At 42.6% G+C, this 24002-nt stretch overlaps 1 protein-coding gene across 1 annotated transcript in view; it reads left to right on the top strand.

Moving 5' to 3' along the window:
• xpr1a (xenotropic and polytropic retrovirus receptor 1a) overlaps window positions 1-24002 on the top strand; it is a 58913-nt gene that overhangs the window by 28992 nt on the left and 5919 nt on the right. The window contains exons 3-11 of the mRNA XM_037470694.2: window positions 13041-13142; window positions 16141-16361; window positions 16492-16641; window positions 16734-16817; window positions 17536-17617; window positions 17829-18016; window positions 18134-18313; window positions 20503-20662; window positions 21033-21233. Of these exons, the coding sequence (XP_037326591.1) occupies window positions 13041-13142; window positions 16141-16361; window positions 16492-16641; window positions 16734-16817; window positions 17536-17617; window positions 17829-18016; window positions 18134-18313; window positions 20503-20662; window positions 21033-21233 (1368 nt within the window). The remainder of the gene's footprint in view (window positions 1-13040; window positions 13143-16140; window positions 16362-16491; window positions 16642-16733; window positions 16818-17535; window positions 17618-17828; window positions 18017-18133; window positions 18314-20502; window positions 20663-21032; window positions 21234-24002) is intronic.

The following is a 24002-nucleotide window of genomic DNA, read 5'->3' as shown; positions in this document are numbered from 1 at the left end:
ACGACAGCTGCTGCTGCTGCTGCTGCTTGTAAATGCGTTGAGCATGTGCACACTCACACACAAAACAGTATAATACTCTGTAGCAGAGTGCGATCAATTTGGCCCCTGGTGTCCTTATGGCTTCAGAATGACATTAGAATACTAATACCCACAAAATGAGCCCAAGAGGTCCCAGTTGATAAAGGTCACTATAGACAGGACACTGCAGGAGCTTTAGGTATATTTCACCAAACCCATTGTCCTGAATAAAATCTCATGGCTTCCTGCAACTGTGTAATTACAAAGTGAAGAAAGCAGCTTTTGTGTCAACTATCAAGTAAGTACTCCTGGGTTCTTTTAGGTGAAGATGTATTGCTTTTATCTAATTATATAATATTGTAAATTGAATATCTACTAGTAGTTGGATACATTGACTTTGGTTTTGTGTTTTATAAACTCATTTATGAATAGAAATCACCATAAATAATAATAGTGCTGGAATATTTACTCACCAGCTAGTTTAGGGCCTAATGGTTTAATTAAATTACTAATACGTGTGAGTGAGAGGAGTTTTCTCTTTTCTTATCTTCTGGGCGTTTGTGTAATTGAACATAAAATCACCGCCCGGTTTAGCTTGTTATGGATTTTCCAGATGGACAAATAGGACATAATAGGATTCTCTACATTGACGTCAAGCTGTATCCATGGTAATACAATGAGGCACCCATAACAGTGCCAGTGCCTTCAGTAATGTACACACACATACGTGCCACGCACGGAGGCGCACACGCAACACACACAGACCCTCGTTACTAATTGCAACAGAGGGGCCAAAACCCTCCTCCTTCACGAGCTGAGCAGAGGGAAAGAATCACATGAGAGACACAAAGAAGAGAGGTATGCTTTTAGTGGTAAATGCATATAATGGGAGTTTGTGTAGATGAGTGTAATTAATTATTCGATCAAAGAATGTCAGAGAGGAAATTACGATCTACTGCCATTTTAGTGGGTAATCGGCTCTGTGCTTTGAATCATCCTTCCCTCAGTGGACACCTTGTTTGTCACTTGCTCTGTCTACTGGCCTGTATTCTTCTCCTGCTCGCCCAGAGGCCAAAGTCCCCTCGGCTGTAATCACTCCTCTTTAGCCCGCCCACCCACACAGGAGGACCTTTGCCCTGTCACCACTCTGTTGATATCGAAGGATTTGCAGCAGCTAGGGCTCCCTTGGACTAGACAGACTGCTGGGGGGAAGTGTTATGTAGCAAATGTCTGGAAGGAAGACTAACATAATTCGGAGTGAACTTAACCTTCAGATAAAGTTACTCACGGTTCCTCAAAGTGCTCCCTGTGTGAAGTCTGTGTTGACTGACAGATGTGGAATGAGATTAAAGTTTCTTGGCTGTGATTCGTGAGCTGGTTGTGTGAACATTTGTCAGTAAGCATGGTAAAGAATAGTGGCGGTTGGGTGGTTTTCTATAAAGTCTCATGTATCATGTTGCGTGTTTTAAAATACACTCAGAGGCTTGGATCTGCAGACACACACACACACACTAACATATGCACACGTTGCACAACTAGACACACCTGATGAATGGTTAGAAGCAGACAATCTCCCTGGAAACTATTAACCTTCCAATAGGTGAACAAAAAGAAAGAACAACATTCTTTCTGCTCCAGTGATCTAGTCAAGATGAACTGATCAGAGGAAAGGTTTTCTCATCAGGTTTAATTTTAATTTATTTCTGATTTATTAATTTTCAATTTGTATACCGCCTAGGCTTGCTTCTGTGTATACATTTTATTGCTTGCATAACATAGTTAAAATATGTCATTAGTAACATAAGCCTGCTGAAATAAAAATGGTCACTCTATTGCTCTTCGAGCAATGCTCTAAAAGTGTAATTAATGGCCCTCTTGTGTAAAGGCTAAATTTACAAAGGTCAATTCTGTGAACCTGCTACACAGCCAGCAGCAGGTTTACCTGTAGATGGCTGCTCCTGCCACATCCATCAAAATAAAGGTGTTTGTGTTGAGCACAGCGCTCCTCTGTGGCATTTTAGGGTCAATAAAGGACAGTCGAGGCCTGCTGTAATGAATAAGCCATCAGTGGGGCTGGTGCTCCCAGCTGCCACGAGGGCCTTCCCTGTCACATCCATCATCTGCCGAGGGGCCGCCGGGCCCAAAAGGAGGGCCGCTTAACCAATCAAGATGAGTACAGGTGTGAGGCCACAAAGGGGGGGACGGTTTGTTTGTAGTCTTTGGTCCTGCCCCCTAAGGGTCATTGGCATTAAAGATATGCACGGATTGGAACAGGGATTTACCGTACTTCTTAAATTTAAATTGAGGATCAGCAACTAAACGAGGAAGAAGGGAGGAGAGATGAGAGAAGAACAGAAATGGAAATGTCAGAAGGGGGTGTGGGGATGGAGGTGTTGGGGTGAAAGGGAGTGGTTGTCCTGGTCCAGAGGGGTTTGAGAGACACAAAGAGCTGCGACTCCCAAAGGACTCCTCAATCAGCCCACCCTGTTTTTATTACTACCCTGATTAAACTCCCCCCGCCAGCCCGTAATGTAACTATTATATATGAGCTCTTTTTTCCCCTCACTCTTTCTCCACCCCCTCCACACACACACACACACATACACACGCACGCACGCACACACACACACACACACACACACACAAGCTTCTCTAAGGTATTCTAGGAGGCACATTGACACACCCCTGTGGTTTGTCACATGACCAGCTCCCGTGGAAACAGAGACAAAGAGTTTTTAGCGCATTTGTTAAGTACTGTATATTTGTCTCTATGAACATACAGTATATATGCTGAAAAAATGGGCTATCTATATTTATAGATTTTTTACGACCCTGTGGGTTGGATGAAGGATGAAGAGTTGATGAATAGTTTTATTATATTGTGGTTCTGCTATTGAAATGTCAAGTCAGCTCATGCTAACTTATTCGATTAAATGTTTTTCTCCTTCTCACATCTGTGATATTTCCTCAAACACAGCAAGAGATTCAGGTGAATCGGGCAAGTACAGGATCTTTTTAATACACACACACTCTCCCAGCAGGGCCTGCCATATAAAAGGGTTTTCATGTTACTGTGCCAATAAGTGCCTGGAGGGTTGACTCCGCTATGTAAAGGGTCGGCGTCAACCTGAAGGTTATAATATTGCCAAATCAGTTTTCTGTCAGTGGGATTCTTTCAGCTGTTTCTTAGGTGCTTTGCAGCAAAGCACTTAATTCCCCCCACTGTGTCATCGCAAAGCTGTGAATGTAGGTCCATTATGAAGAGCCATCACACACGCTCAGTGCTACTTATCTTCTATCATTGTGCTGCACAAAAAGAAGCTCTGCAGACTTTTTACCGTTAGATTGCTTGAACTGGAAGTCAGCATAATGCCTTATCTGCAACTAAAACACCCTCATCGGAGACCTTTTAGGCACATGAATTCAGCTTAATTTGTGTTCTAGTAAAACCAGGCCTGTTGTTGTTTTTTTGAACATTTATCATTAAATTATTTTATTATTATTTCACAGTCAGTTGGTGGGTACTGCTCTTGCTCAGTGAGATATGCAGTGCTGCCTAATCAGAAATCAGGGTATTGATTTCTGGGCCCACAGAAAAAGGGCCGTTGCTTTCCATGCAATACAGAGGTACTGAGTTGGCCTAATCAGCACCTATTGATTATTTTACGCTGACCGCTTCCTTTTGGTGTGCAGTTTTCTGTTCAGCGTGCCTGGCATGATATGTCCCTCCATGGTTCCCACTGTCATGGAACAATTGCCTTAACACTGAAATGAATTGGGGAAAAATGATTATACTAAATAATCAACACAGACATGTTTAATCATGTAGCCATCATAGAGCCAAATCATACAGCGCATACACACACACACACAAACGCAACAGAACACCTGCTCATTCGCATGCGTGCACACAGTCACACAGTGATGTGAAGGCAATTGGCTGCAGCAGAAGGGAGGCCAACTCCCGGAGTTGGTTGCTAATGGCTACAGGATCCAAGGGAGCGGAGAGAGATGTCGATAATGACAATGTCACTCGCAGCCAACCAGCTCTCTAAAATAGGGCCGAAGACACACACAACTGATTCGAACACATGCAAGTTTGTGCATCTATAGTGTGTATACACACGCTCACACGCGCACACACATACACACCTAGACGCTTAGATGGAAGAGCAATTTTGTTCCCACCAAGTGGCTGTGTCATTATAGCTGTCAAAATGCTCCAGAGGGCCATTTTGGCTCCAGGTTGAATGCTTGAATAAAGGATTTTTCTTTTGCTATTTTTACGCAGGCACTGTACTCCTTTAGATTTCAAAGTCAACCAGCAGTTACTTTTTTTCCTGATGACCAAATCTTTTTTTGTCAATCGCTGCTTTTATATTAAGCTTGTAATCATTGTGATGCCATAGTCTATCGGCCGCATTTGGGAGCAGATTCTTCCCTTTTTATTAAGTGTACCCTGGTCATCCGGTGAATATGAGTGATTTAGGAGGAGACAGTTAATTTCCTTTTTCTATCCATCACTTTTCCAAGAAGCACAAGAAATCAGGTGTCAGCATCAGTCCGTCTTCCACATCTGTTCCTTTGTCCTTTCAACAATCGTACGTCATTTTGTCTAAGCACCTCATCCTGCTGTATGTTTCCTTACGTATTATTTGAATCTCGTATTACAACTTCATACCATCCAGATGAACCAGAGAACTGTTTGCAGAAGGCCGTGTGCCTCCCATGTGCGCAGGCCAATGGAGCATTACAGATTACAATGCCGCAGATCTTGATGATGTAAGGTCATGCAAAACCTACAAGTGATAGAAAATACCAACTGTCCCCGAGTGAACTGTTTATAAAAAGAGAAATGTAAGACAGAAAATATTTATTATCAAATTATATTAAATGAGGGTAGCTTTGCACCACCATCTTTTCAGTTGCTTGATAGTAAAGAAAACCATATTCATAATGGAAAGAAGAAGAAAAAAAAGATGCAGACAGGGCTCCGAAGGTTCCCTCTGTGGTCCAATCCGACATGGCCCTGATATTTTCCGTGTGAATGCAGTGAGTCTAGGGTACCGCCCTTATTCCTCACGCTTGGTTGCACGTCGATCAACTGAAGAAGGTCGGTGAAGTGGAAGGAATGCGGCGAGGGAGGTATTGAACCTGCGTCTGCCTGGAAACGAGTTGGGGAGCAAGTGATGACAATAAAGATGGCAAAAAAGAAAAGAGTGTCTAAAGCGAGGGATTAGAGGGTTCAGCACTCCTCTTGTCGGGCGGTAGAAAGAGACATCAGCACTGACTTCAGTGGGCTGGGCGGCTGTGAGCTCACTTAACGGCTTCGCTCACCATTTAGTCATTTATTCGTGAACGTATTGACAGTCATCCTGATGGGAAGGCAAGAAATGATTCAGAGGAGATGACTGTCAAAGTGACGACATCCTCTAAGTCTGCTGTGTGTAAGCGTATGTGTATGCTGCTCTTTATGATATATCTGTGTTTCAATGTGTTTTAAAATGCGAAATAAGTCAGAACAAGTATTAATTCTGCTGGGAATGAATGTCCTTTATCATTCAGATCATGTGTTGTATGATACCTTTTAATATTTAGTACATGAGAGCAGATATCAAAATTACACTTTAGAAATAATCAGAAATAATGTTGAGTTTAATGGCAGATTTCTTCTATAAACAGGTAATAATAGTACACACTTAACGGCATTTTGAATCAAAGGATACCTACATTAGTCTACATGTTTAGTTAAAATGAATAATTCAATACTCTCAGTGGTTTCATCTTGCGCTCAACTCACAGCCTCCACATTGGCTCCATGAAATCAGACCTGATCGCTCAGTATTCAATTTGCATCATTTAATGTTTAATAACGGATCCGTGCAGTGCGTGAGTTTGCATACTGAGAGATGTATTCAGCCAGAGCAGAGTGCTTGTAGAAACATGATATCGGCAATGCATGTCACATTAAAAAGCAAGCATTGAAAGGGCTTTGAATGAGATATGTAACACATGCTGATCAAATCAAATTTTGTTCAGACTAGACGATTCGGTTCAGACCACTTGTTTTAATGTAGGCTACGCTCGGTTTATGACGTCTCAATAGCGGACGCCCATGACAAGCTCAGAATATTCTGCACCTCAAAGGGCTCTAAATATCCGACAAAGTTTGAGGGACGCATCTAAAGGTGAAATTTCCGGCCAACACTCGCGCGAATGAGATTAATTACACAGCTTTTGATTCCCGCTATTATCAGTTGGCCTTTTACTTTAGACGCTATCGACCTGTAGAGCGATGCAGGGAGACTCTCAGAGAAACTATCACCAAGGCTCTGTGTGCTGCTTTGAGCAGAGAACGCAAAGAGAGAGAGAGAGAGAGAGAGAGAGAAAGAGGGGTTTGGGTTGAATATTTCCTCACTCTGCCTGTCACAGATAACACTTCACAGAATCATCTCAGTTGAAAAAGAAGAGGCCGGAAAGATGGGAGGGAGGAACTTGGCCCTCTGAAGAGTAAAGAGCGCTTCATTAGTTTTGCCATCAGCGTCCTGGTCAACAATCTTACGGTAGACTTCCTGTTTGTCTGATTGGAAGAGTCTGTGTCCTACTTCTCTTCTCTGTCCAATTTACCATGCAACTTCTTCCCTTGTCTCCCTTGTACCCATTTAACCTCCTCTGTGCTTTCAACCATTTAGCCCTCCACTAAACTCTAAATTCACCACAACGCTTTTTGTTGCTGTGGTGTGTGTGGGCCCAAATGTGTGTGTCTCTGTTGGTGTCTGTTGGTTGATGGGTGATACAGGAACTATGGAGAAAAGGCAAAGGAGAGGAAAGCTTTTCCAAATTAAAGTCCTCTCATACATTGTGTTAATGTTCTACAGGAAAAACTATGGACACAGCAACAATCAAATGAAAACAACAGACATGACCTACTTTGTGTGGTTCTGAGAAACTTTGCCTGTTAGTGTTTTCATAACATTGCGCTGCCCCAAATCTCCATGTCTGGTTTGAGAACTCACTAAAGTAATTCCTACCTAAAAAAAAAAGGTTTCTCTGTCTTTTATGCCGACTTAGTCCCAAAGTTACTTTGTTTATGAGACATTTACATACTCACACAGACAGACACAATGGGCTGAAGTGTGCACGTTTACTGACACGTTTACTCTGATTCCATATTAAATATTTTTTTTTAAATATTTTTTTTAAGCATTACAGTTGCTTGTATTATATAACAGTTTATTAAAGTAATAACCCCAATCTATAATCAGACGGTCTAGCTTGTGATGTTGTTTTTAAATAAAACCCTAAAAGAGAAGTTCCTCTATCAGACGTGCTGACTGTTAGATCAGAGGTGATGGATTACAGTGAATGTTATGGTGACCACACCAAGGTAAAGTAAAGTAAATCCAATCGTCATCTGGAAAAATGATCTGTCTGTCTAACCCAAAGGGTGTTTGATTTCAGTACCACGGACAGATCTCCAGCCCAAAATTAAAAAGCACCACACCAAATAGCTGTGTTTTTTGATGTTCTGGGAATCATTGGATTCAGAAACAGAAAGATCAGAAAGTACAACATGACGTATAATGAATAAGTACACAATAACAATGGGTTGTTTCAATAATAAACTTCAACCTTAACACCTTCTAATTATTATACTTATTTTCTACATGCAATACATTTGCCAAGCCAGTGCTGTATAGTGTTATATATTTATATTTATAAGTCATTTTATATTCATATATTACTTTACACTACATTGCAGTCATTGGGACTTAATATAAAGTACAAATCACAGTAGTCAATTCAAACAGTAGCCCCTCTCAATTATAAGCTTTTTATAGATGTTTAACTTTTAAACTGAGAATATTTTTATCTGTCTTAATCCCTCCCTTTATTCCACTTTCTATCTCTCTTCACCCTCCGTCCTCTCAGTTTGACTCTCCCACACTCTGCAGCGCTGTGTTGTGTGTTTTGCGTCCAGTTCCTCCAGGATCATCTCACACCCCATCTGGCCTCTTGCTTGTACTCTCTCCCTCTCGTGATGGATTGACTTGGCTGCTCGTAATAAACCGCCACCACACCATCACATGTGCCTCGCGCTCTCTGTCTCTCCATCTTCGTATCTCCCCCCTTCACACACACACACACACCAACACTCACACACACACACACACACACACACACACACACACACACACACAAAGACAGAGACATTAAAACCTCTCAGAATGTGTTGAGTATCCTTTTCGATACCCGGTGTCGTATGTATGTATTTTTTGGAGGTGCTTAGCTGGCGGTCTGGCAGTATAAATAGTACACAATGGGTTGGGAGCTACAGCAGTTCCCCATCCTGCCTCCGGTTGTCCCTAGCTGGCAGTCAAACCCAGTGAGTGTGCATTCTTAATGCTCCCTTGGCCTCGATGAGAGAGATGATTGGTAGAATTAATTGTGGCTGGAGGGCCGAATGGGAATAAGGGGAAAAGGAAGGCGAGATGGAGCAATGAGAGGGGGGGGGGGGGGGGGGGGGTGTATCTTTCTGGTATTTCCTTCCTTGAAGTCTGGCACCAGAGGATGTAGAAGACACTCTCTATCTCTAGATTAATATTAACCTAATCCTATTCTCTTTTATAGCTCAGTTTGTCTTTATGTTGGTTGGTGATTCACACCTCTGTGCTTGGAGGGAAGAGATAAGAAAACACAGCGACACTCATAATGTAATGGCATCTTCTGCTCCACCAGGGAGGAGTTATTAAACGAGATAAATAGTGCTTGAAAATAGGAAGATATAATTTAAGTATGTCTCAGGGTTGTATTTGTGTGAGCATGTTCGTTTTAGAAGACTGTAAAGAGAGCAATGCGGTGTCCTCTCTCCTCCCTTCAGACTCTAGGGACAGTTCATATCTGAGCTCCTAACACAGAGGACAGCAAAGGTCCTCCTTTCTCCTGACTTAACACAGAGTGGTTTTTGCATGAAGCAGGTGATGGAGCACAATGATAATAGAACAAAAGGCGTTCTAACAACACACGTGCCCAAAAAGCTGGAGGCAGTTCTGAGTTGTGAAGGATGGGATGCACAGGGACATGTTTGTGTAGTGTGTTGCTCTCTGTCTCTCTCCCTGTCAACAAAGTGGAGTGTCTCTTTAAAGAATTCATGTGCTGGTCTTTTGGGCTTGCGTCACAGAATGCCTGTATGCGAATATAAGAAGTTGGGGGTTGGTTATGTGTTTGTGTGCGTGAAGGGTTTCGGGGGTTAGAGTAGTACGGTTCTGGGGAAGCTGTCTCATCATTTATTTATACAAGCTACAGAAGATGGGGTTAGCAGAGGAAGGGGGGGGGGGCTTCTACAAGTCGCCCTGGGAATACTGTAGGTCAAGAGTTGTTTTTCTAGCCACCAGCACAATTCTCTGTCTGAAAAAGGGAAGCCAATGAATGAGCACCCTATATTGCACTGGATCCACTCTTCTTGTAGCATGCTGTATTCAGGTTTGGCTCATTATCTGGAATACAAAACCCTTTGGTACCCTCGATACGCTGCTGTTGAGCCCCCTGCATCTCCTGCTTGTGCAGACAGTTCAGTTGTTGTGCTGATTTATGACGCTGATTCTATGTCTGTGTAATCGGTAGGTTGACACAAAATTAATCTATGTAAAAAATACTAAACGTATGCTGGATTAGCTCTATACACCCACTTAATTTTTTATTTCTTTGTGGTTGTGAAAATGTATAATCAAGACATTACTCTGGTCTCTGTCAAATTAATTTACAATTCTTAGTTATTGTATAATTCAGTTTTGAAAAAGGTCTCAAACAAAAACAGATAACATTTAAAGACCCTTATTTGAGGTGTGTCATGATTTTAAGTTTCCACAAAATAGATAATAAATCTATACATTTTAAAGCTGATTGTAGCTATTTGTCATTTCATATAATTAATTCATCAACAAATTTAGATGTTAAAAAGGAAATACAGGCCTCACCCTTGCTTGCTCCTATTAGTTCACAGCGGGGATTTAAATGGGTTAAATGTCCTAAATCTAATCAAAGCAAATATTGATTTCTCTGTAGCGTAAGATAAATTACATCTTAAATGTATAGTCTCGACCCTTCAGCTGCTTGAAATTCTCCGCCCTGTTTGGTCTTTTATTAAACACAGCTCTATTTAGTTCTCTGAAGGCAATGGGGGGGATAGTGTTTGTTGTTGACATTCTAAGTGTCAGTGCAGAAGTACTATCTAAAACACACGGTTTAAAGACACACACACACACACACACACACACACACACAAAGCAGAAGCATATATCACCGCACAGCCCCACAGGGACAGAACCATTATTATTCCTTACCAGGTACTCCATCATCATCTCTTTGGCTCGGCCTCACACACACACACACACACACACACATCCTGAGTCTACATGCTGATGAAGGGAGTATTTTGCTTACCTCATCCCGGAGTCCATGGCAACCAGAACTGGAGACCTGTTAACATTCCTGGAGGAAAGGGTGGAAGGGCTCTTTGTGTGCACTGGTGGGGTCCGTCTAAATGAAATGTCAAGAAAAAGAAGAATCTTGACATGTGACTTTGACCGTGAAACAGTGATTTTGCGACACACAAATCCTTTGGGATGTTTTATATTTTTGTGTTGTTGAGGCGGCATGTATTTGTAGACTCAGAAGCATACTTTAGCTTTTCTATTCTGTCGCTCTCGTTTCCCCATCAGGTCCAAACTCTTATCTGTCTTCAAATCCCCCTGGTGAGCGCTGTTGGACTATATTATCGTTCCCCCAGACTTGTGATAATGAGAACCCATACTGTGTGTCTGAAAGAGAAGCTGTACGAATTACATGAACACTGACAACATAGATTACATTAAATAAATTGTATATGCAACAGGAGCTGCATGAAATCAGCTTTCGTTGCATTTAGATCTTAGGAGGCGAGCAAGGAGTTATTATGAAACGTTGATGACGCTCATGGGTTTGAATGTAAAAGGACATGAGATGGCTGATATGGCAGAGTAGTTTCACCAGATCAAATAGCAGGGACACTTCTCTGTTGAAGCCTCAGTAAAACACAGCTGTGAAGATGAACTGGCTCCGACTGGGGCCGACTTTGTTCTTACCTCTACTGATGTGCTCAGTAGTGCACGAGGTCGGCAGGAAACAAAGAGCGTGTCCATTTTACAGCCCCCTTCTCTACCTGCAAAGTGCTTTTACATCTACACCTTCATCCACCAACTCACTCTGTTAGTCAGCATCTATGTGAAAAAAGAAAGAAGGTATAGAATTCACAACATATGTTCACCTCCCGGCATGTATCTGTAAATGTATTGTATAGGTTTAAACACCTGAAGGAACACAGGTTACTGTTGAGAAATTTGTTTGTTCTTTCCACATGGAAGCCGGTTCTAAAAAGGTTGAAATGTGTTTTTCCCTGAATGAGTTCAATCAAGTCGGTTTAAATGGTTCACAGTCCACAGTTTAAGAATCTTCCCGTCAGGAATCACAAAAGTCATAAGTCCAAATATTGGGTTTAGATATTAAGCTTTCATGACAATAAAAATTGATTAAAAAAAAGATGTTAAATGATGCACAGTTCACTGGGCCTCATCTTTTCCCCTCCTGCTACCATACGTCTCCATCCTCCAGTGCTCCTTCATACAAATTAGCTGTGTAACCTTTTACTTTGAATGAGAGTCGAGCTCAGTCTGATGCTTGCAGTCAGGGGTAACTGAAGGAGCGTGTTGGCCCATTAGTCACTCTGTCAGGGCACACTGACTGGCCGTCATCCTGCTAAGCGGCTAACCTGCCGATCGCTTCATCCAAACGGTCATCCATCCGCTCGTCAGCAGCAGCCAGCCGGTGGGCGCCGTCAGCTGCTGTGGCGTCACAGCGCTGCAAGAGTTGTGAATGCAACTGATCGGTGCAATTGTGTAGAGGTGTGAGGCAGACTGGAGACCATCTGCACACTTTTCTGTCGCTCTCTGTTTATTTTTCAGACGACATCTTCTTTCACCTCGGCTCTCGGCGGCTTAACTGTATGCCCCTCCTTTTGTCTTGTCTTTTTATTTTTATCGTTTCTAAGAGAGATAAACGTTTTTTTTATTCATCTGCTTTCCTTCTTTTCCCTCTTATTAGTGTACTACAAGAGCTCTGTCCCTTTTTGTCTCTATAAAAAAGTCACTTTTGCTCCTAAGTGGAAGTTTGTTCTTTTTAAACTACTACAATAATGCAGCCCCATGTTTTCAGTCGTTATTACTGTAATGGTCATGTTCTGGATGTTTAATGAGTACTACTTTGATAAACTCTATATACTATGAAGAGTAAAATAAAGGGTATCATGCATCAGGTCTCATACATAAGCAGAACGCGGTTTAATTAACTTATAATTGATTATCTTAAGGGCTGTGCAGGCAGTTTCTCATTTATTGTCCTTGTAAAGCTGTTGGACTTTGAAGCTGCTGTTGAACTTTTGTTTTAACCTTTTCATCACAGGCTGATGCTTGTGTGTGTGAATAGAGCATATTGACAGGCGGCTGCCTGGGGCGACTCTTTTTGTATTACTGTGTTGAATAGAAAGCCACTACATCTACCCGTAGCTGCCAGGCCTCACTTTATGAAATAGCAAATGTATACAATGCGCTATCACTATGGGATCTGACTTTAGTCTCCTTTTTTTGACATTTGGATTTCAGTAAGACAACAGGTCTGAGTGACAAGAAGGTCAACTGTGGATATAATATGTGAGACACAAGACAACTCTTGTTTATCGTTGTCTGTTACAAAAGAAAAAGGAAAAGCCAAGGCTTTTGGGAAAAGTATTTCAGACAGATATTTGCTTCATGGTGTAAGCATGGAGAGATCGGGTACAATTTTTGTTTTAGTACTCAACTATTTGTTCTTCTAAATTAGTATTCCCCTCTTATACAGAATGTTTTGATATATATATATATATATATGTATACTTACAGACTTGTACCTTTCAGAGAGCAGCTAATCATCTTCTTTTGTTCTTCTTCCAGTCACAGATGAAGACACAGTGAAGAGATACTACGCCAAGTTTGAGGAGAGGTTTTTCCAGACCTGCGAGAAGGAGCTTCTGAAAATCAACACATTCTATTCAGGTATTTCTTTATTTAAATTGCATTAATTATTCATGGTGAGTTTGTAAAACCGAAGAAATCGTAGGAAAGCAGTTTAGCTGAAGCAGTTAAAGTGTGATTTTATTGGGTTATTGGTCTTCCAGAGAAACAATATAATTGACTGACAGAATGAGTCCACACCCACATGAAGCTCACTTTAGATTCTGCTCGGTAATAATGGTTCATGGGAAAATGCATTTTAGATTAAATGAACTTAATGTTATTGTTGCATGTGGTGTAGTATATTTTATGAACCATGATTAAATACTGTTGTAAGTTTTTGCTGCCTTCACCCATCGTTATTCTATTTAGTTTCACTTTTTCTGCAGAGATCAGTCTGTTCTAAGCTTCCATTTTCCGTGCCATACAACACATTGTGTCTAATCCTGGTCTTTTGATTGAAGAAGCATGTGGTTGTCGTGTTGAAGCGAGTCGGCCTGCCTGTGTGTATTTCAGGGAGCAAGGGAGTATGTTTGTCCCATGCAACGTGAGATGGAAGCCATGATATTATCTGGTATTCTGGTACCAGGACGTAGCCTTGTGGTCTCAAACTTCAGTTGAGTGGACAGTGGGAGGTGTGTGAACACAGAGAGTCCTTCCTCCAGAGGGTGATTGTGGAACTACAGGTCAAGAGACGGCCAAGGCTGAGCCATCCCATCATATGAGCTGTAGATAACCAGCAAATGGTTGGCAAGACGATCCAATATATAGGATTTACTGTAAATCATTGCAGATATTGTTGGCAGAAGGTTAAAGGAAAAAAGAACGTTGATCCTTAACAGTGCATGTCTTCATTACTGACATATTGTACGCCAGAGGCTTATTATTACTGTAGAGGAGATGCTGTGTCATTCTTTTATCGTACTGATCCACTAATAAGGACAACATCGTTTTTTTTTGCCTCCAACACTTACGGTATGTAAACAGGAAATAGCCTATAAAACACTATAATGTAACATAAAAACACAACAGATTAATGGTTTATTAATGTACAGTGTTTTTCAGCTATTCATTTGATTATATTACAACTCATTATCTGTTCAAAGTCCTCAGAGGGTTCATTTTTTATGTTAATGTTTCTCTAAATGAATAAAAAATAATTTTAATTTAATTTGTGGTGTTTTCAGAGCTACGTGTGACATGCGTAAGTCGATGAGTCGCCGTTTCCCGTCAGCAGACCGGAGCAGTGACGTTAAATGTTGTATATGAAAACATCAGCGTCTCCTTCCTGCTCTCAGGCATCTTGTTTATCCTCCACACACATCTTTATCTGATGCCAGTTACTGTGTGTATGTGTGTGTATAGTGTGTAGTATTTGTGAAAAAGCTGGCTAGGTTGTGAGAAAGAAAGCGAGCGGATGCAAGGAGATAATAAATGGTGGGCTGACTAAGTAAGACATCTTTTCCCCTGAATATCGCTCTGAAAGGGGTCCCTGACCTCTCAAGGCCATTCTGCTGCATTGCGCTGAAATCTCTCTGGTTGGACAACCCTTTCCTCTCGATGAGTTAAACACGGACCAAAAAGACATTTTTTGCAGACTGCCGTGGTAATTGACCATCCTTTCGTCCTGAAAGCCGAGGAAAAGCCACGTGCTCTTTACAGCCTCTTCCACACAGCCACACCGATGGAAATCTGACCCACCAACACCTGTCTGTTCCAACGTCCATAAGCAGCACGCACCGTGGCCTCGGTTGTGAGGGGCCCCCTGGATTTAATGTAAAGCTACCGTCCTTGGCGGGGCTGGGTGTGTTAAAGCTGCAAAGCCTGAAAGTCACCAGTGAGCCCTCACCATTACCATCATCGCTGCTCATCCCATGCTTGTGTTATTATTTATTTATGTCTCATTGGGTTTAAGATCATTTTTTTTCCCAAGAGCGACCGAGAGGAAATATTCAGAATAACACAGCCAGCAAAATAGAAATTACACAATTCAAAAGACTCATAAAAGACACACACATTGATGCTTGAAAATCACCAAAGGGAACACAAGATAAGACTATTCTCAAGGCAGATTGCAGTTCATTCCATTTAAAAGCTGCAAAGAACAACTCTCCAAGGGTCTCCTCCTCCATAATATCATGTTGCTCACTAAGCTGACTGTTGTTGGTCACTAACTGGCGTCCATAGGAATTAACAAAGTTGTCTGTGTCAGTGTTTTTTTTGTTTATTAAATAAACCGAGGATTCAGCAACTCAACAGTTTAGTGGTTCTTTATCGTACTTCATAGTCCAGATTATTCATGAGAATAAAAGGAAGAGCAGAACGGTCAAAGACAAGATGTCGTCCTCATGGTTCAGGAGCTGAACGTGGTAGTAGAAATGCAAGAGGAAGAGGTTAATGAAATGCGGCTGCAGCCCCTACTCCACCACCCCGCTCTCTCTTTCTGGGTATATTAACCTTGTCTGACCCGGATAATGGTTCCTCGCTCTGCAGCATTTAGATGTCAGAACGGTCTAATCGTCTCCATGCTCCTGTTTCCTGTAACAGATTGGAGGAGAGCAGAGGACACAAGGTGTACAAAAAGTGTTTTTCTTTGTCATCTAATGTTTTTTAACCAAGATCACTGATGTCAATCTGAAGCAGCAATTTTACTTTTGCTGCTAGTAGTCTTTCAGGCAAAGCGGAAATTAAGAGGGTTTTTTTAGGAGTGAGCAACGAATAAATGCTGCTCATTGATGTTTGATTTGCTGCTAATTCAAGACATTCATTTTTGTTATGTACTTTTTACTTAGAAAACCCCTCCCTTAAAAAGAAATATTCTAAAATGTTGATTTTAATTCATTAAACCAACAATACAAAGTAGAAGAGAACTCCTCATAAAGTTATTGGGTTGGAGTAAAAATAGCGGCTTCAGTAGCACACCTTTTAAGAGTGGATATATGCATCACAAAAATACATGAAGGTGGTGCAGTACAAGCACGGCACCACTAAGCATTAGCAGCATCTCATTGGGATTATCTTCTCTCCTTCCAACATGTAGAAAAGCTCGCTGAAGCACAGAGACGCTCGGCCACTCTGCAGAACGAGCTGCAGTCTTCACTGGACGCTCAGCGCGAGAGCAACGCGCCGCCCGGCCTGCGGAGACGCAAGACCGTGTTCCACCGGTCACAGGAGGAACGCTGTAAACACCACAACATCAAGGACCTGAAGCTAGCCTTCAGCGAGTTCTACCTCAGCCTCATCCTGCTCCAGAACTACCAGGTGGCACTTCAAATTCTTATGCACACCTGGTTGAGTCCAGGTCGAAAAAGTTCTATAATAATAATTAATAACAGAATAAATAGACCTCCCAATCTGTTTGTCAATTGTGTTTCCACCTTGTCGTCCATAGAATCTGAACTTCACTGGCTTCCGTAAAATCCTGAAGAAACATGACAAGATCCTGGATACTCCTCGCGGGGCGGACTGGCGTGTGGCTCAAGTGGAAGTGGCCCCGTTTTACACCTGCAAGAAGATCACTCAGCTCATCTCCGAGACGGAGGTGCCCGCTCGCGCGCACACACACACACACACACGAAACAGACACACGCGCGCCGTGAAACAAAAGGTTTAACCGTTGTTTGTTGTGTGTAGACCATCGTCACCACTGAGCTGGAGGGAGGAGATCGACAGAAGGCCATGAAGAGGTTGAGGGTTCCTCCGCTGGGGGCGGCTCAGGTAAGAAGTTCCCTTCTTACAGTGCAAAACGCTGAATGGGAGGAGCCTCACCTGAGCCTCTCTTTTGGATTCATAGCTTCTCAAGCAAAGCAGTGTTCTCTTACAAAGGCCGAAGTGTGAATGTGTGTGAATCGTTTAGAGTATGCAGTGATTTTGTAAACTTACTCTATAGAATTAAAATACCTGACTACAAATGTTACGCCTGAAAGTATCTGCATTCATCTTATGGTGGTCTTAAGATGTTTTGCGTGTGCTGACTAGAGGTTTAAAAAAAAAGTAAGAGGTTTGTAATGAAAGAAATGGAGAAGGAGAAAGATGAGAAGAGATAAAGAAATAGAGAAACCATTTGAGCTTCAGTATTGATTTCATAAGTGCCTTTCCATCGTTGAACGGGATATCTTCCAGAAACAACGAGGCTACTGGCACTTTACCCCCTGTGTTATATCAACTGTTATTAATGCTTAATTACTGTCATGTCCAACTTGAATTGTGCTGTGTGACTATTGATCTCGCCATTTCCCCTGCAGGCACGTGTAAAATAAATAAATATATATATATATTAAAGCATATTAAAGAAGTGAGATATTTTTATGGAGTTTAAAAAGTTAGTTACATACAAAAATGTGGAATCTCAATCTCTATGTATCAATGAGCGTGTTAATATGCATAATATTAGTATTATTAACATTAGGTGTTTATTCCTTTCTGACCGGTTCAGCCTGCTTTGGCTTGGACAACCTTTCGTGTGGGACTCTACTGCGGCTTCTTCATCATTCTCGCCGTGGTTTTCGTTATCACCGGTAAGTCACATCAACATCCAGATTCATCCACTTTTCTATTTACTGCACAATTTGTAATCTGTCACTGTAAGATAAATGGCAGTTTGGGCAGATGGTTTGAGATTAATATGAAGCATGGTAGGTTTTTAATATTTATTTTCCTCCAAAGACTATAAGACATGGTAAAAGGGATGTTTTAAAAAGCCAAAAAAATCCACTGTGCTTCTATCAGGCGTTGTGCTTTTCCGCTTGGAGAACGTGTGGCCTCTGGTGCGGATCTATCGGGGCGGTTTCCTGTTGATCCAGTTCCTCTTCCTGTTGGGCATCAACACGTATGGATGGAGGCAGGCCGGAGTCAACCATGTCCTCATCTTTGAGATCAATCCCAGAAACAACCTCTCGCACCAACACCTGTTTGAGGTCAGAATGGGGAAAAAATCCACAGAAATATTCAGATTGTTTTGTTATTTGAGATTATTTGCCAAAAATGCTTAAGTTTAATGCCAGTTGCTTGTGTTTCTCCCCTGTGTGCTGCAGATCGCTGGTTTCCTGGGTGTGTTGTGGTGTCTCAGCATCCTCTCCTGTTTCTACTCAGAGCACACCTACCTCCCCATGCAGGTCAATCCGCTCATCTTCTATGGCTTCATGGTGCTCTTCCTCCTCAACCCCTTCAAGACCTGCTACTACAAATCACGATTCTGGCTCCTCAAGATGCTGGTCAGTCTCTTCATTTAAATTGGTATTTTTATTTTACTCCTGTGCTCGTTTAAAAAGAATTACAATGATGGAGTCAAATTCATTGCTGCCGATCACACTAGGAGCGTTCGGAAAAAGGGTCAAAGTTCATGGATACACACTGACAAATGATGACAATTGTGAGCCAGCAGTAAGTAACGCTGTCGAGGGCCGCCATAACAAAACGGACCAAATGTGAACAAGGTGAGACAATGTGACACTCAGGCTCATGTGGGCTGAGGATTGTACAGTATATCACGTTTAATAGGACACGTTTTGTTATTAATATTGAATGAAATAGAATGGTTATTTCTGTACACCAAATTGAGAAATCCACACGTTTACACAAACCAAGAAAACCAAAACTTCACCCTGACTTTAACCAGCAATTTTTTCTCAAACCTGAACAAAAAATCATATTTTGCAAACCCCCCAAAATAATGTTACAAATCTTTACAAAAACGTACTTACTTAAAAAAAATTTAAATCAATTAATTATACAAAATATCATCATATTTGCAGCGTATTTTAAAATTGTATTTGTAATTTCTGTAAATTTTCTCCGTTCTGTAATCACAGTCAACTTAAATTAAAGGGACTGGAGTTTTTCCTTTGACTGCGTAATTCTTAATAAGTGAGATGAATGCTCACCAAAATTTAAAACGGGTTTTGAGCCATGTGACACTATTTGAATGTGCGTGTGTGTGTGTGTGTGCGTGCGTGTTCCCGTGTGCGTATCTCTATTCCGCACAATGAATGCATGTAGATATCTATCTCAAGCAACATGTTTACAAAACCCTCCCGTGTGACACTGTTCTTTGTTGAAGCCAAGCTACAGGAGGGTGTGTGTGTGTGTGTGTGCGTCTAGAGGGGGATGTATCGAAGAGAGGGCAGAGGGTTTGAGGGATAATAGAATGCAGCCTCGTCCCATGGGAGGTGCGGGGCTGTGACTGTGCAATCATTAGAGGCATAGATCTATCAGTATGCTGATGCCCAGAACTCTTCTACCTCCCCCCACCCCCCACCCAACCCCAAACCCCACCCGCCCCCCTACTTCTTCCTAGCAGCACCATGCCGCCTCCTCATAATCTTGTCCTTTCTTTCATAGCTCCCATCAGTCTTCTGCAGGACTCCCTCTGGGCTCCTCCCCTGATGTGGCTCCTTAATCCGCCTCAGTCTTGATTGGTCCTCAGTAATCACAACAAGCAACACAATATTAAAGCTAATTTGAGCTGTTTTGGGGGGTTTTATCAGACTAGACAACACATTCACAAGTGATTATGGACGCTTGCTTGTAGTTTCCTTGGAACAAGCGGCCTCATGTTGTTTTTTCTAGGAGTGCTATGAAATGTTTTCATTCCAGATGAGAATAAAGGCCAGACAGAGGACAATGATTTCATTAAAGGGCAAACTGCAAACCTGGATTACTTTGTTTGCTCAAGAAATGAAAACCGCATCACTCCAGCAGGTAGCGCGGATATGAGCGAGATGGCCACTCGATCAATACAGACTTTGATGGACAGTTAAAGAAAAAATATGTAATGAGCTGTGTGTGAAAGAAAAATATCCATATGCTTTGACATTTTCAGTAGAGGGAGAGAGTGTGTGTGCGTGTGCGTGTGTGTGTATGTGTGTGCGCGCGTGTGTGGGTTCGCCTGGAAGTCTACATGGTGAGAGGAACAGTCGCTCCTGAATGTCAGTAGTGGCCTGGGGGGGTAAATGGAAAGAGTCGAGCAGCGTTGGATCCTTTTACAAAGTGCGGTCAATAACCAAGTCCCTGCCAAAAGAACATTTCCCAAATAACAGCCCAAGCATGTCCCTGCCCACCGCATCATGTGCTCTTTTGTTGACACAGCAACAAATACACGCACACAGACGCAAGGTTAAACTCATTAACTTGTCCTGTGCTGTGTTGATAAGGAACAGATCATTAACAGAAGCTCTCTACGGATCAACTGCTACAATTTTACATCGATTATTGACTAATTCAGTCCCAGCGTCAAAAGCACATGCTCACTATCAGGACAATTTAAGCATTATTTCCATAATTAATAACAGTTAATACCAATCGATGTTTCAGTGCATGTTGAGCTCATTGAGGCTAGAATGAATACTATTGTAAAATAGAAGCTTAACTTCATCACCTGCCCCCCCTTTTCCTCTGTTTGCAGTTCCGCGTGTTCACGGCACCGTTTCACCGCGTGGAGTTCGCAGACTTCTGGCTGGCGGATCAGCTGAACTCCCTGGTGGTTGTTATGATGGACCTGGAGTATCTCATCTGCTACTACGTCTTTGAGCTGCAGTGGAGCAACAGCAAGGGCCTGCTCAAAGGTGACACACAAATCCGTGTGTCAGCTACGTTTGACACTTCTCTGTGCCCCTGTTTGTAAATGTACACCCAGCTTTGGAAGCAGTGAAAAGAGAAAATACCTCTTTTCAGACGCACTCAGGACAAAGATAAATAAAATCTTTAATGCCCTTTAATGCCCCACCAACAGTGACACTTCACTGGCCTCCACGCAGCCAATTAACACCGAGCTAATGGATCGGAGATGTTTGGCCACGCAGAGGTCGCCATGTGACTCTCATAACAATTAGCCTGCCTGGCAGAAGGGGAACGTGGGGACGACGGCGTGTTTGAGGAAAGGCGGAGAAATATGAGTTTTTAAAGAGAATCACGCACTGTTTTGTTCTATTCCAGACTCTGACGACCACGTATGCCACAGCTACTCCTACGGCCTGCGCGCCATCATCCAGTGTCTGCCCGCCTGGTTCCGCTTCATCCAATGCCTGAGGCGTTACCGTGACACCAAGAGGGCCTTCCCTCACCTGGTGAATGCTGGGAAATATTCCACCACCTTCTTTGTAGTCACCTTTGCTGCGCTGTATGCCACGCACAGAGGTAGGAAACAGCACGCGCAACTGTATCTGCACCCAAATACCCATATGTAATGTACCCAGGGTAGGAGGTCTGAGCTGAGTAAACACAGTCATGTAAAAATGCATCTTCACGCAATTACTCTGCAGAAAATTGCTGCTCTGTGGAGCCACATTATTTGTGCATTGCTGTAACGGAAGCATGTTAACAAAACGGAGGCTTTTTGAGCTCCAATTGAGTTGTGTGTGCCGAGAAAGCGGCGGTGACCTCGAGTGCAAACGCTAGAAGTTGGCCTTGGTTCCTTCCCAGAGCCTAGAGCTTTCTAACGTTAATGTGAAAGGTTTGTCTGACACAGGCCCAGACAAACAAGGTTCTGCTCTCATAATGGGGCATTCAATATGTGGGCACGAGGCCAGGGAGAAAGAGAAATTGCAAAAATGAAAAATACTCCTCATTTGATATCCACCAGAAACAAGACTGAGTGGCGAAAAGAGAGAGTGGTTACCATTAAAAGTCAAGTCACTCTCACCCTCCAACTGCTTCACAATTAGCCTGCAATTATTCAGATTCAGAAGCCATATCACAAAGGAGTTCATGTTCAAAGACACAGCACCCAGGCAGCAAAAGCGTGCCTTCAGTATGCAGACTTTGTATTTCAGCCTTCCTTCACAGATCCGTGCAGCTCGCCTTTTTTGCCAATCCTATATTTAATCGGGTCTCAGATGTCAGTTTATATATTTATTTGCTAGCAAAAGGCCGCCTATGAAACTCCATCTTCAACCTTTCAAACCGCTAAATGTTATTTCCCAGCTTGACTTTATTCTTCTACGATATAAATTCAAATCAATACGCTTGCTTCCTCGGCTGACCGCCAGTGATCTGATATTGAATGAACCAGGAAGAGACAGAGACAGACGGACAGACCTTCTTTTTTTTTTCTTAGCTCAGTAGGAGGGACGCCGTCCATTAAACCATATCCTCCTTCCTCCTCTGGTCTGAAGCCTGTGGACTAATGGCCTCTCTTCATGTGTTATTCTCTATGAAGCTGTCTTTCATCCAGCACGATAATGGAGCCTGAGACCAATGGCTGGTGAAGGGAAGGAGCTGGGCGGGAACACGTACGCTCATGAATAGCGAATGGATGGCTGAGGAAATTGTTCTGGTAGATTTTAAAAAGCCCTCGGTGAACAAATAGACACGGATGTAAAAGTATTCTGCAATCGATGTATAGAAATGAGGAGTAAAACAACTCTGAGGCAATACAAGGGTAAAATACAGGTGTGGCCAAATCTTCTACAATAGCCTCAGTGAAGGAAGGACAGGTGATGCCCAGCCCTCCTTCCATAAGCCTGCGTCTGCCACAGCAGGCATCAGCGTGGTGTCGTGTTCACATCGCCGGCTCCAGCTGTGGAAGGTGGCTGGAGTGTTAGTTGCTATCTGGCAGGGTTCCCGCTGTCTGTCTGTGGATGTGTCACCTTCATGGCTAACCCTGATCACAGCTTGGATGGTTCTCTGCGTGACCTCATCACCTCTCTCGCCTTACAGGAACTGAGAAGGCAGAATACTTAAATGCTCCACATAAAGGATGGGCTTTTTAGGTTTTGTTTACTAATGTGGGACTCAAGTGTTAAATCGTTTTTTTGTGTGTCAGAGAGGATGCAGGATTTCACGGTTGAGTCAGAACCGCCAAACTCTCTCAGATAGGCCTGATAATAAAGCAGATACTTTACTCTGGATCAATTGCACATTGGCTTGAGTCTGCTGCTTGAGATGCAGGGGGTTACAGGCCTAATGCTGATTGAAACCTCTGAGTGTATCACATGGACAAGCAGAGGGAGAAGAACAGGATGTTGAACGGTGGGCAAAAATAGAAAAACCCTCTAATAGAAAAGGAAGTGCTGTTTAGCAGGAGAAAAACCTAAAATGTACCAGGTGTGCACTAATCGAAACGAGGAGAAATGCAAAGGAGTTTGTCCTGTCAATGTACGCGTGCTTTAAAGACATCCCTCCGCCTGTGGGATCACTATTAAAAAACATCTAAAATAACCGGGACCTAACGGGAACATCAGTCCTGCTGGTCTCTGCGAGAAGCTGACCGTGGGAGGTGAGGGGGAAATAAATAGAGTCAAGCTGCAGTGAAAAAACATAAAATGAAGCTTGTAGAGGCAAATATGGAGATGGAAATAAGTAACAGATAAAGAAAATAACAGGTTGGTGCTAAATACTGACCGAAAATGGATGATTCACCGATTTATAGATATAAAACATATGAGTAATGATAGCAAATGGAGGGAGAAGAGGAGAGGAGAGGGAGGCATAGGAAAGGAAAGGAGAGGCGAGGAGAGGAGAGGGAGGGAGGCATAGGAAAGGAAGGGAGAGGAGAGTAGAGGAGAGGGAGGCATAGGAAAGGAGAGGAGAGGAGGGGGAGGCATAGGAAAGGAAGGGAGAAGAGAGGAGAGTGAGGCATAGGAAAGATAAGGAAAGGAAAGGAGAGGAGAGTGTAATTACCAGCCCTGGACTGAACACATGTCTGCTGGACTCTGCTGGAATAGAGATGAGCCCAGAGCTGACAGCTTTTATAACTTCATTTCATGTTCTGACCCCTGGCTCATTAACTGGAGCGCAATTGCAACGCACACACACACACACACACACACACACACTCTCTCTCTCTCAGTCAAACACACAGGTTAATAAATGGAGATAAAAGACACGGTTTAACGTCTCTTTCTGCCTGCTTGAGCTCTAATTCTAAACTCGGCTAGAGGAATCAACCTGTCGCACATACCTTCA

Source organism: Pungitius pungitius, chromosome 7 (assembly GCF_949316345.1).
Source record: "Pungitius pungitius chromosome 7, fPunPun2.1, whole genome shotgun sequence".
In the NCBI taxonomy this organism is placed as follows: Eukaryota; Metazoa; Chordata; class Actinopteri; order Perciformes; family Gasterosteidae; genus Pungitius; species Pungitius pungitius.
The sequence above is the reverse complement of the archived record's forward strand: the minus strand, read 5'-3'. Positions and strand labels throughout refer to the sequence as shown.